Source organism: Lates calcarifer, linkage group LG6 (assembly GCF_001640805.2).
Source record: "Lates calcarifer isolate ASB-BC8 linkage group LG6, TLL_Latcal_v3, whole genome shotgun sequence".
NCBI classification, from domain to species: domain Eukaryota; kingdom Metazoa; phylum Chordata; class Actinopteri; family Centropomidae; genus Lates; species Lates calcarifer.
The window spans coordinates 23,437,979-23,451,696 of record NC_066838.1 but is presented as its reverse complement, the minus strand read 5'-3'; the positions used below and the strand labels follow the sequence as shown (position 1 = coordinate 23,451,696).

The window sequence follows — 13,718 nt, the reverse complement described above, 5'->3', positions numbered from 1 at the left end:
TGGAGTTATTTAATGACGGTGAAAATTTAAAAAATAAACTTTTCTCTGTGCATATCTGAGGTCTAACATGACTTTTAGGACATTAAGGTAAAGTATTAGCTGAAAACTCAATACCCTGTCACCATATTTAAGAGGGGTCATGAGGGGATTACTACATAACTTAGATTTTTTAGGGCATTTATGTCAGAAAGTACAGCAATTGGTCAAGTACAAGTTACTATTATGTAATACTGCGCCCTTTTGTGTCATGGTTTTTCTTTTTATGGGCTTTATTGGTGCTAAACTCCAAATAACACGGAGGTATGTTCTGTTGTTACTGGAACCCGTGGCTGAGTACAATCCGAGGAATGCCAGTGTGTACTTATACTCTGGGGGATATTTTAGACCGGACCAGTAATGTGGTGTACAGCAGGAAGGTAGTGAGTGATTCAAACTGCACTGAAACCCAAAATAAAACTCTGCAAGCGACCTGAACTGAACAAAAGCTTTCCTCAAGTGCCTTTTTGTTATTCAACTTATATTTCATTTTAACTGCAGCACCAGTTTTAAATTGATAACAGAGGCATTTCTTCAGTTGTGTGTTCGCTGCAGGGAGGCTGATTTACTGAGTCTTTGCTTCACATGGAAACACAAATTTAAAATTTCTACCTGAAGCACTGAAGTACTGAAGGTTTACATGGTAAATGATAAATGAACTGCTCTTAACAGAGCACTTTTCTATCTTCAAGGACAAAGCACTTTACAATTTGCCTCTCGTTCACCCATTCACACACACATATGGTGGCCACGCAAGGCTGCCGGCCTGCCCACCTGGAGCGAGTGTCTTCCTCAAAGATACTTCGACACGTGGACAGGAGGAGTTCGGGATCGAACCCTACAGTGTTTTAAGACAGCGGGATGAGGTAGGTGAGATGTGACTGGCAAGAGAAATGTGTTTTGAGGCTGAGATGCGACAGGAAATCAAAGAGACTACTTTCTATTTTGAAGGATGGGACGGTTCTTGAAGCTGAGAGGCTCAAAGGCTGAGTGCTTCAACAGAGTTGGGAAATGTTTTTAGTAGAAGCTCGGGGCTTAATTACAGAGATGGTGAAAAGGTAAGGATCAAAGCCTCAGTGTTCCCTCTGTGGCATTCCTCTTTTCGCCCAGTGCCAAACAGGTCAGCCTCAGCAGGCACCGTCCTTAAGCTGACCAGAAAGTAGCCGGATTTCCAAGCAGCTGGCTGGCAGAGAGGAGAGGATGAAGAACATTCCTCCCCAGCCCTGTGTTATCACTTCCCCTTCACTAATGGCATAAATCGGGCGGCACAGCGGAAAGCGAGTGCCCCTGTGCCACGTCAAAAAAGCACTGAGAGGAGACAGGGAAGCATTTCAGTTCAGCTATGCACTTCTTCGGCGGTAAATATTTCATCTGTGGAGCTGGTCTCATCCGCTCTTTCCCTCTCTTCTTCTCACTCATGTGAGGTTGTCTTCATGCCAGGTCACTGAGTGCTTTCCACGGAAGAACAGAGCAATGGAAAAAAAAAAAAAAAAAAAAAAAAAAAACCTTTCCATGATGAGGCTGAAATCCTGAGCTCAAAATGCAAGTGAACCAGATCATCTGCTTGGAGAAAAGTTACATAGAACAATGTGAAGTAATGTCTGATCCATGTTACATGTTACACAGTAGCACCAATGTCATGTTAGACGAGACGGCAGCTCGGCCTGAAATGAGTGTGATAGTTCTAGACTCAAATCATAGTCGAGCATTCTTGTAGACTATTTAGATAATGATAAGCAGCGCTAGCCAAGTGATAAAAAGGCGGACTGATGACAGAGTTTTGTGTGTGTGTCGTATCTTAAAATGACAGCAGCCGGCGAACAGTCGAGTCAGTGCTGTAAAGATACTGGCAGGCTGATGGCAACGTCATTCATTTGACAGATATTTTGGGCATAAACCAAAGTATTGGCCAAAACTTGGTGATGGTATTACAAGAAAAGTTAGGCCTGTTGATAAAGTCAGGCTGAGTCGTCATCTGGGGACCATGAATGTCAAGTAATATCAAGGAGTACAATCTAGACTGAAAAGTGCCGTGAGATAACTTCTGTTGTGATACGTCACTGTAGCCTTCATGGCAACAAAAAAGCATCAGAAATGAATCTAATATAGATGCATCCAGTCAGTGATCAGAGGTCTTTACAAACAAGAACAAACAGCTGCATATACAAAGCATTTAAACATATATATTAATGTTTTTGATTTTCCTTTCCTTGATTTTACAGTTTGTTTTTCAACCTTTAAAATGTGGTATTTACTGCAGATAATCAAAAATAAAATGGATACACAAACAGAAAACCAATCCACTGCCAGGCCTCCTGTTTCACTGTGACACACACATCCAGCACTTGGTCAGGTGATTCACCCCTCCCCTCTGCTTACCACACAGATCATGGATGACGTCCAGGGATGACGACCAGGAGTAGCGCTCTATTCCCACTTGAGTGAGAGAGGGTGGCAGTGCCTCCAGCTGATACGCTCCACGCTTCTTCCAGTACAGGAACATTGTCACTTGCTTCAACCACCTAACGCTGAGTAGTATTTAATAAAGCTTATCCTATCAAATCGTTGCCCTAAAACTCGAGTTTGGATCGGACTCATCCAACAGTGTCACTTTCTGAGCCGCTACGCCTAACCAGCCCCTGACCCTCCCAACAACTTCTGCAGACAATCAATACACCCCTTTCATCAACCATCTTTATGATATAAAACCTGCCAGCCCAGCTCGACTTCAAACTCTGCCAACTGCCAATATGTTTATTCAAAACCTCCACCTGCACAATTACCTCATCCAGCTTAAACCACAAAACACTTTGAACCTTCTGTCCAAGTCTGATTCCACTTCAAGGCCGATCCAAGTGAGCAAACAGATTTCCCTCAAGTACAATCCATTACACCTCCAGGGGACCATGTTACTGATTCTAAACCTGGATTAAGCGTCACCGCTGCCATCCAGGTTTTAACAGGCGAGTCTTAAGTGGGCAACAAGTGGTATTATTGACCACACTTCTGTCCACAAAGCAAAGACTAATTTCAACATGTCTCTGAACCTTCCTTTAGATGCCTCCTTGTGTGACTCTGTACAATTTTCAGTCCTCCGCTAATCATCCGCTGAAAGCCACCCACCAAGAGCTGTCAAGCACCAAATGCTGCCGTCTTCTAATCCATTTAACCAAGCTATTCCTGACCAAATTACAGCCGTCCAACTGCTAAAAGGTGTTGCAAACTTATCTCCAGCAGCAGCAGCAAGTAAAATATCCTCGACTTTGTCCGTGGCAGTTTCTCAAACTGTGCAAAACTTGTGCTGCTCATGTTAAAGCCCTGTGTAGGATCTCCTGGCGATGGGGGGGCTTTCTGCCCACTCCATCAGACAAGTGTTGTATTCATGCAGAGGTGAGCTGCATGCTGGGACGGGCAATCTGGGCCAATGGCTTTTGGACTGGGTGACACAAAGATCTCTTTTAAACCTCCTCCTACATCCAGAGTGAACTTTCTTTATGTTTTGCGCAAACTGTAAAAGGGCTGACATTTTTCCGCATTAATTAGTGCCCGCGCCTTTTATGTCTCCTGAAAGATTTATTCCTTTTTATGAATGCACCAACTCTGTGGTGAATGAGCTCAGTTATTTCTGTGGAGGTACAATGCACACATTGGCCTCTTGGAGACGAGAAACCCTCGAACGAGCAGAAGGAGTCCCATTATAAGACGCTTAACTGAGACAATGCTTTCCGCTTCTCTAATATCTTTAAAAAACAGCTGAAGGGTTAAAACAACATGCAGTTAGATATCTCGAGTCATGGCATAATATTTTCCCCAGTGTTGCTTAAAGGCTGATGCACTGCTATTATGCATCTAAAATGGGAGAAGAAATACTGTGAGAATGTACTGTGCCGGCTAAAGGAAGGGAGGGACGTTGTCACACACAACGACCCACATGTCCAATTTTGGGATAAGAAATTAGAGGGTAGGATGGGAGCCGGTTTGCTGCTCAGCTCTGGGCTTTGCAGACATATGGTAATAATCTGAAGCAGCTTTGAGCACGCGGCTTCCCTTTTAATGAAGAGAGCAGTCGTGCAGCATGAGAACCGGGCTGCAAATACAAGGGCCAATTTCCACCTACTGCAGAAACAAAGAGGGAAGCAGACGAGGTATTAAACAGCCTCGCTTTCATCATCATCCATCAGATCACACTTTAACACAAAAAAGATGCCTTTTTCAGCCGTGGCAAGGCCAGACAGTACCTGCCCTCTTCTGTTTTTACTTTAATTCAAAAGCAGTTTGATCTGATCTCACACAAAAAACACTTAAGCTATGAAAAATTCCTGTTACATGAATTTAGCTACAGCCATGAACACATATTCTTTCCATAGCAAGGGGCCCGAGCAGCTGCGCGATGGCGCAGGGTGCATTTTCTGGCATGGGTTAGATCCAGTCATCCGATAGAGAGCCAAAGTCTAATGACAACCAGGATGTAGGTGAATCTACTTTTTCCACCACCAACACAGAAACCTACTCCAGGTACAGAGCTCTTAATGCTCAACAGGTTTTTGTGTTTTCCCTTCTTAAAAGGCGTTGAGGAACTTGTGAGAGACATATTTTAAAAAAGACAGTCGAAATTGCAGTAGCACCGACGGAGATATTCAGATTTTAAATCTCTAGTGTGGGCCGAGCTCCACAAACACTGGATCTCGCATCTCCAATAATGCAACCGGATAGCGTCTTCTAACCCTTACTACCTCGTAAACACCCTCATCTTTCAAACCCCCACACCCCTAGTTTGTAACACAAGCTTGAAGCATCCTCTTAACATGTTTTAGTGTCAAGCCAAAGCTGAGATAACCCTGATGACATTTCAACACTGGAGAGCTCCTCCAGAGCCACAGAGGACATTATACAACTGTTTTAATAGGCCTCATAATGAGTAAAGTGAACTTCTGGTAAAATCAGTGGAGTGTCTCTTTAAATAGCTACACTTATCCGCCTAAAAATTAAAGAAAAAACAACATTAAACACGGATGAAAGTGTAGCATCAATGTGGCATCTGGTTGTTCAGGGAAAACATTGCCTCAATACCAATACTGAGCTTCAAAGCTTCTCTCTCCACTTCAGTGATGCCTTCAGTGCTGACAGTTTCCTCACTGACGGATCACTATGAAAGACAGCTGCCATGAACTTCACACTCACTGCTGTTGTGCCTTCTAGTGCTACAAAGATGATGTAAGGAGTAGCTCAATATGCTGCTAGCATAAATATTTTACTGAGAAAAATTTGATCTTATCATCCAGGACTTTAAAGGAATAGTTCAGCATCTTGGGAAACACTTTTATTGCCAAGATATTAAATGAGAAAATCAATACCACTCTCATTTCTATGTGACTCTACAGAACATGTAAACTAAAATGTAAAAGGTGCGGTTTTATGGCGTCAGCAGGGACCAAAACTAGTCGTGTTCACTCTTTGATTTTTAGACTGGTATATTTCTGTAATGTAACGTGTTGATTAAAAAGTTTTAGAGGTGCTAGCAGGTGAATTTTCTTATCCTTTTCACAAAGCCAGGCTAGCGGTTTCCCCATGCTTACAGTCTTTATGCTAAGCTAAGCTAATCACCTTCATATTTAAGGGTCTGACTCATGGTTTGTATCCGTCTAACTCTTGCCAATACTGAGGAAGCATTTTCCACAAAACACTTCCTTTAATATAGCTTAGGTTTGACAGTAAACACACCTAAAATATTTAGAATAAAAAATTCCCACACTATGAGCATCACTACCTCTGGTTAATTTTAGTGTGAGACAGAAACAGCAGGCATAACCTCCTTAGCGTGCCGAGCCTGAATGAACTGGCTTCTCAACAGAACTGCACTCACTAAAGTATTAATGGTGTGTTGAGAAATGAGTGTGTGAGCGGCTGCAGTACGACAAGACTGTAAATGAGCCTGTTGGAGTGTGTGAGGGGGGAGAAGAAAAAAAAAGTGTGTGAGCCGAAGTGTTGACAGAGGGAGTGCAGTTGAAGACTCGTGCGTGCCCATGTGGAGGAGGTTTGGGGTTATATTTAGCAAGGTGGCCCATCAAACGGGCCGAGGTTAACCCTTCACCTCCAAACTGAGACTAGCTTTAGAACTTCTCTGTGTGAATCCTCTAAAAGGAAACAAAACGCAAATGATTTAGAGCCACTCTCTAAAGGCCTGTGTCTGTGCCTCAGATGAGGGGAATAATAAGCACAGCATGTGCCTGATCTTTCATTCATCTGCAAAACTATCGTCTTGCCGTTAACAAGCCATGCTAGCAGCTCTCAGAGGCTATACTTGGACACAGCAGTGATTTGAGCTAAACGCTAATATCAGCATGTCAACATGGTGACAATGAATACCAACATCCTGATGTTTTGCAGGTGTCACATAGAACTGAAATTATTTATCACTTCATTAAGCAACAGAAAATTAATTGGCAACTATTTTGATAATTGATGAATCACTTTAGTGGTTATTTTAAGCTTAATCGATGATTGAAGTAATTTATAGTTTATGTCTATGTATCCATTGGAAATCACAAAATGTGATTTAAAGACTCGTTGCACCTTTTTTTTAACTGCCTCACAGTTCACACAACATAATGTGCATGCAGGACTCAGAGTGTGTCAGGCCCTAAATTTTACAACCGAGTCCCAACCACAAAAATAGCTGTGATGGAAGCAGAGACATGATGGAAACTGAGGACACAGCGACAGTGCAAAGCAAGGCAACTTGTTTCTCTCAGCTCCAGTGTCAGGTGAGTTCTGCCTGCCTGCCGAGAGCGGCATGCCCATCACAGGAACGCAGAGTTACAGCGGAAACTACTGTTATTATGAGTTAAAATAAAAGTTAAAGTCCAGTTGACAACACCGTCAGCAGCCCAGCAGGAGAGACACTCTGCAGTGTGATGCAGAGTTTGATGGGAGAGTCATTATAAATTATTGGACCAATTCAAATGACGAGGTAGAGATCCCCAAAGTTACTAAAATCATTACGGTATATCATCTGGGAACACTGAATGTCTGTCCACAATTTCAAGGCATCAACAACATCAAAAAAGGAAGTAGGTTTTTACCATTTAATCAACAAAGATATTCTAATATTTTCTATTAATTATAGCCTGAGTATCAACCATCAGAACCTGGCTGTAAGTAGAGGGTGTGCGAGACCATCCACACCAGGTTTATTACCATAAGACATTGTGTAATTTAACAGTCCATCCTTAAACCAGCAGTTCAGAGGGACAAACAACCACTCTTCAACTTGTTGATATGAATAATCCCATAATTGAAACAATCTGGTTAAAATTGCAGTGGGGGCTGCCGATGAGAAGCCAATAACAGAGTCAACAGGAATCAAAAACACTTATTCTATAAAAGTACAGTTATTGTCATGTGGAAGGCTGCAATAAACATAAACAGTCATTTAGCCAGGGTGGAGGTTACAAGTGTGGAAGGACATATTCGGGGATAAACACTTGCCATTATGTTTCTGGGGTTAAAGAAGGTCTCTGTGTGTGTGTATGTGAACTTAACATAGCCCCTTTAATTAGCAGCTGCACAGTTTGAAGAGAAGCAGCTCACTGTTGGTCTATTTGCAACATGATGAGGCCCTGATGGGTTTTTTGATCATATTAGCTGACTAAAATTGGACTGAAATTAGCTGATGGATGAGTTTCAGGAATTTAAAAAAGGAGGCTTTAGCCCTGAAGGAGAGATAAACACTGACCAATGACCTAATATCCAAGCCCGAATTAGGCAAGAGTGATTGTGTATGTAAATTAAATGAAAATGCAAAGCAGAGCCCAACAGTTTTCTCTCTGTGCTAATGCAAAACAGCACTACAGTGTGGGACAATAACAGAGAATATCCCTCAGGGTAAAAAGCAGTACACCACTGGAAATATGAACTCAAGCATCACGCTGTGAAGCAATGTCCCACAAAAAAAAAAAAAGAGAATAACAGCTAGTGCTGAGAATGAGGGTAAGAAGAGCCGGAGAGTTAAGATTAGTGAGAGTGGTGTTCCGTATCAGCCATTTCCAAGTGTTGTTGGGAGTCTTTTGTGAGAGAAGAGGATGAAGGGAGAGAAGGGGAGAAAGAAAATAAGGCCTCCAGCTGTGAGCACATTTATGACTTCATCTGTGACTCTAAACAGCAAAAACCAGGACTGTGGTGTAGTGAAGAGAAGAAAGCCACAACACCTGTCGTGTAATGTGATATTCACCTGTGCATAGTCAGAGCTGCAGTAAAGGAATAGTTCTTTCTAATAATTTTGAGAAGATTGAAACTGCTTTCATATCCATCCCTTAAAGCCGCTACAATCAATATTTTAAAACAGAACAGATCACATGACTAAAGAGGTTATAAACCACAGACTTATCACCTGACTTTGCAGTTTCCCTTCAGATCTGCGGAGCATTTTAGTGTCTTTTAGCTCGTTGTTTTGGTTAGCGTTTGTGGTTCATTCTCTCCGCTCTCATGGCTTTTAGCCGCAGCTATTTTCAGTCAATAAATTGAGATATGTATATACCATTCAAACTACATTCTGGTGAGCACAGAACTTCAGCCTTAAAGGAAAATGGAAAAGGTACCTTGAGATTCTTGAGATTTTCGTAACTTATTCGTGTTCAAAAGCTACTGCTTCCATGAGATTTTCTTGAGAACCGTTCATCTGATCGACTCCAAACTTCGTAAGTGTATTGCTAAGGACCAAAGGACGTGCAGTGTCAACTCTGACATGCTTGCGGATGAGTGGGTCTCAAGTAAGACTAACTTACTTTTTTATGTTACCTGATGCAGAGAAAAAGGCAGAGCTGCACTTTGGTTTTAAGAGAGGCAGAACTTAAGGGTACATTTTGTGCTACACTGCCTTGTACATTCACTTTGTAACGTATTTATTGTGCTTTTCACTCGCAAACCAAGTCATCTGAGTGTATGGATCGGAGGGCACGGACCGTAAACACAAATATCTAAACCCAGAGCCTGAAGGCCTGCACATGGCTGTAAGGTTTGTACATAAACACTGAATGGGGCTTTGACTTCACTGACGCCATCAAATGTTATGAGCGCACAAATGACATGTTTACTGTTGCATTGCTAGGGGACACAACAATGTCACAGCAGGTGTATTTCTCAGGACGCAAGGAAGTGCAGTATCAAGTGTGAGGTTATTTGGACGATGCCCCGATCGATGGGCACTAGTCTTTGTTAAAATGATGAAGCACTGAAACTAGACACTAGTCTGGTACAAAGTAACTACACATATGAGCAGCATCACATTTCAGTTTTTCAAGAGCAATGAATCAAAACCTATTTCAGAGAATACACAGAAGTGGCACAGGACTTCAGCTGTCTATTAACAACAACGACAACCAGTTTTTTAAAGGGGAATCTCCCTGCAAGAAGAGTTTGGGATTCTTGATTATTTTTTCCACATGAATACATATGGTGAATATTATGGTTGTAAATGAAATGAAAAAGAGTTTTTGTTCCATGGGATCTTTATGAACTCCCTCACTCTCCACATACAGGAAGAACAGTGCAGAAATGATGAGACACAAGGAAGGAAATTAATTCTCTGTCAGACATAAGGAAAGGGGATCAAAGCATCACTGGCTGAGTGCTTGATTTGTTTTCCATTATGGTCTGTAACACATATCATATTTAATCACAGAACAAACAGGCTGCATTACACGGCTGACCAGTATTTACTGCGGTACAAGAAAAGGCAAACTTGCTGTTTTTTTTAAGACCAAGAGAACAATCAAAGCTACCACCAGAGACATGAAAAAGTTATTACTGAGCATGGCGTGTTAGCGACATCAAATGCAGAGCAGACCCTTCATAAAACAAATAAACATTGTCGTGCAAAATTATTAGGATGAGTCGCAACATTGCACATGAAGCTGGGATAATTATTGTTGAGCGGGCTTTTGGAGACGAGAGAGAAAAACAAAAACACTGTGACCCGGCGCGCCATCAGGAAAAGGCAGAAATGCAAAGAGGGGAAAAGAGAAAGGAAATTACTGTCGGGAAAAAAGTGGAACAATGGAAAGACAGTCTGAAGAAGGAAGTTTGAACTGTAACAAGCCACGAGCCAGACCAGAATCACACACACACACACACAAATACACACAATATGGCATATGCACCCAGATTACACCAGTCTAGTCAGACTGAAGTGTTGCAGCAGAAAGAATCAACACTCCAAATATTCCTTCAGAGCTCTGCAGCTTTTTCACACTTAAACCATCTCAAGGTCCATTTAGGAGCCGTTCTGTTGGAGTTTTCGACTACATCACATGATCTTCATCAGCAGACAGAGTTTCCCCAGTTGACGTAAAACTGTAGGTGTTTCATATTTCAATTTCCCCAAGCACTTTCTGCCAATGAGGATCATGATATGATCGAAAGCAACAGAGCAGAAACGTGAAGGTTTTTTGAACATCAACAATTCTATGCAAACTCCGTTACTGACACAGATTGTATGTTGGGATCAAAAGCTCCAGAACAGTTACTAAATGGACACCGTGGAGAGACTTTTTTCTCAACTGCTGTTTCCATATTCAAGGATAGATTCTGAATTCCAACTTTTAAGCCAACATGCACAAGAGGTCCCTACAAATTTCACAAAATAATAGAAATTTCGGCATTTACAATTCCATGTCAGCTGGGAAAAACGACATCTATCGGTGAAGATCATGTGATACGATCAAAAGCTCGACGAGAAGTCCTTAAAGTTATAAGAAAACATGTGAATTTACAATTCCATGCAAACTTTATCTGCTGATGAAGACCATGTAACGTGATTGAAAAGCTCAGGAACAGCTGCAAAGTGTGACTTGCAGTGGCATGTTTTTCTCAACTGCTTTTTGCAAGCCCTGAGTAAACTTCAGCCTCAGCTTTAAGGACAACATGGATGAGAAATCCTTAATGTGCTTGGAAAAAGTGGAAATTTGAAAAACTTTCAATCACGCAATTCAATCAAAAGCTCCAGAACAGCTACTAAATGGACCTTGAGATGAAATTTTTCTGTCAATGGCTGTTTTCAAGGTCAAGAATGAACTTTAAACCTCAACTTTAAAGCCATCAATGACAGGAGACAAAGAAAAACTGGGAACATCTACCATTTCATGACAACTGGGCAAACTCCAGATGACGAGATATGATCGAAAGCTCCAGAGGAACTTCTAAATGGACCTTGTGGTCCAAGGTCCGTCACTTTGGACCTCATCTTTAAAGCCCAAAGGGGCAAGAAATGGAAATTTGAGCATCTACGATTCTACAGTTCTGCAGTTCATCAAAAACTGAATCATCAACTGTTTGGATTGATTTGTCATTTAAATCATTATATCAAGCTCATATTTGAACATCAAAGTGGGCCATAAACTGAAAGCATCTATTTCAGCCAGAGCATCATGTGTCCTTTGTACAGACAGATGTCCTCATTTATGATGACTGACACTTTTAACACCACAACAGTGAATCAATGAGTAAAGAACTGAGATTTCTAGTCTGTGTTTTTGTTTTTCAGTGGTGGACAGAGACCAGACAAGACATCTGGTCCCAGATTAGACCAGTGTGTTTAAGACAGGCTTAAGACTCCGGTGGCCTGGAACACTGAAGGGTTCCAGACTCAACCAATTAAGGCTGCTAAACTTTAACTCGGCGCTCACTTCACTCACTGTATGAACCCGTGAACTGCCAGCACTACATACATCACACACATAAAGCCCAGGGTAGAGCTAAAAACAGAAACAATCAGTCAAATAACTGATTAGAACAGAAATTTGCAAATATGTTTGATAAGTAAACTAAAGCTAAAATTAACTTTGTCCAGCCTCAAAAATGTGCACATTTACTTGTTTTTCTTGGTGTCTATGATTATAAACTCACTGTCTTTAGCTTTTTGGACAAACAGACTATTCAAATATGTCATGTTGGGACCTGGGAAATTGCAAATTAGTCAGCTGCAGCCCTCCACAAGACTAGATGTTACGGTTTTCACTTTGATCTGAATTATGAGAAAGAGAGGGGAGGACAGATGACAGGTCTGAGGAAAAAGACAATAAATAGTGTTAGTTAGAGATTTACAGGAGGTAATATCTATCATCTGAGTGTATACAGAGTTGTCCCTTCATCAAGAGGGGAACTTCAGATCTGAGTGTACTTTCCTCTCTGACTAAAATACCTCTGCCTCCAGCTGGGATAATTGCTCAGGTCACTTGCCAAATGCAGCCATTAACTTTGATGACTGGAGGAAAAAGCATGAAACAAAGATCTGGTGCCTGAGGATCAAAGTCATGAGGGCTGCTCTGTTCCCCTTCCTATCTGAGCTCTTAAAGACAAACCCAGTGCACAAGGTGTTTCTTAAAGAACAAAGCATCCAGGTGACTCATCTTAAGGCGCTGACTTATCCAACAGACTTGCCAAAAATAAGCTGATGATGCTGGCATTAATATGGAAAGGGTGATCAGTGGCTGACTTCATGAATTTTTACTTACTTAGTCGTAATCTGAGACCGAGCCAGCTCCTTGGTGGCGATTTGTGCAGAACTGAATTCATGGTCCACTTGTTTGGCACCATCTAGGCATGCGATCCTTCTTGAGAGATTCCCCCCACCCCACCCCCCTGCACCAGCACCAGCTCCTCGCAGGTCTGTCCGTCGGTGCTTCCGGCTCGACGCTAATCACCCAGCAATGTTTAATGAGCAGTCTTCTCTATGGCATTTTCATATTCTCCCCTCATTTCTGCTGTCGCCCTCCTCTAAAACGCAGTGCGCTCTTCAGGCTGGAGGATCTCGGTCGGTGGCGAGCACAAAGCTGCACGGTGAATGCACGGAGAAGAGTGGCGAAAAAGCATCCCCCTCGGTTCACACGACGAAAAGTTAACGCACATCTAACAACCACTGAGGTACAGCTGGGAGTTGGACGCCGTGCTAAGCTGTAAATGACCTGTTGCTGGCTGCACACACACATGCGAAAAAGAAATATCGACGTCCAGCGAACAATGTCTGTTAGTGAAGCTCGGTCGGGATTACGAGCGAAAAACCTTCTTCAGGGGCCTTTAAGGCAGAGACTCGGTGAATGGATTCCCTCTACCAACTTCACACCACATGCAGCTTAAGTTGAAAACATATAGTCGGCTGCTTCGTCTCGCCGCCCTCTCCGGTCGACCATCGGCTCCCCTCCATTCATTCAGACAACCTGGATCCACAAAGAGTCAGTGCAGTTTCTCTCTCTGGTGGCGCAATGTTGCAGCTAGAGGCGCCAGAGACACCGACAACACATCCATTCAACCAGCCCACAAACCAGAGGTGCACACAGCCTCTGTATGACTTTGACCAACGCGCATGCAGACATGGAGGGATTACAGAAAGGGCCTAAACCAGGCACAGGGACCCGAGAGGTTAGGGGGGCCCTGGGATTCAGCATGAAGCGATTGCCAATACTGTTTCTTAGTTGAAAGTCATAGAACTCCGTTAAAAGATACAAAATAACCACAAAGAGACACTATGAGCCCATAAAACGATGAAAAATGACAAAATAGAGCCAGATCCGGCCATGAAAACAGGAAAGATGATCATAGTTACACATAAACGACTCTCAGGAGATAAAATGGACATAAACAGACAAAATTTTACCATAAACAAGCACAGCACAACTGCAGAGATTGAA

General features: G+C 42.3%; 1 protein-coding gene across 2 annotated transcripts in view; it reads right to left on the bottom strand.

Annotated features, from left to right (window-relative positions):
* The window catches only part of plekhg5b (pleckstrin homology domain containing, family G (with RhoGef domain) member 5b), a 69,172-nt gene extending 55,891 nt beyond the window's left edge, over positions 1-13,281 (bottom strand). Inside the window, exon 1 of one of the 2 annotated variants that reach the window (XM_051071394.1) lies at positions 12,546-13,281. In XM_051071394.1, coding sequence (XP_050927351.1) covers positions 12,546-12,627 — 82 coding nt within the window. In that variant the 5' untranslated portion in view covers positions 12,628-13,281. The remainder of the gene's footprint in view (positions 1-12,545) is intronic. The other variant, XM_018689430.2, reaches the window with a different exon arrangement.
* Between the last annotated feature and the right edge of the window lie 437 nt (positions 13,282-13,718).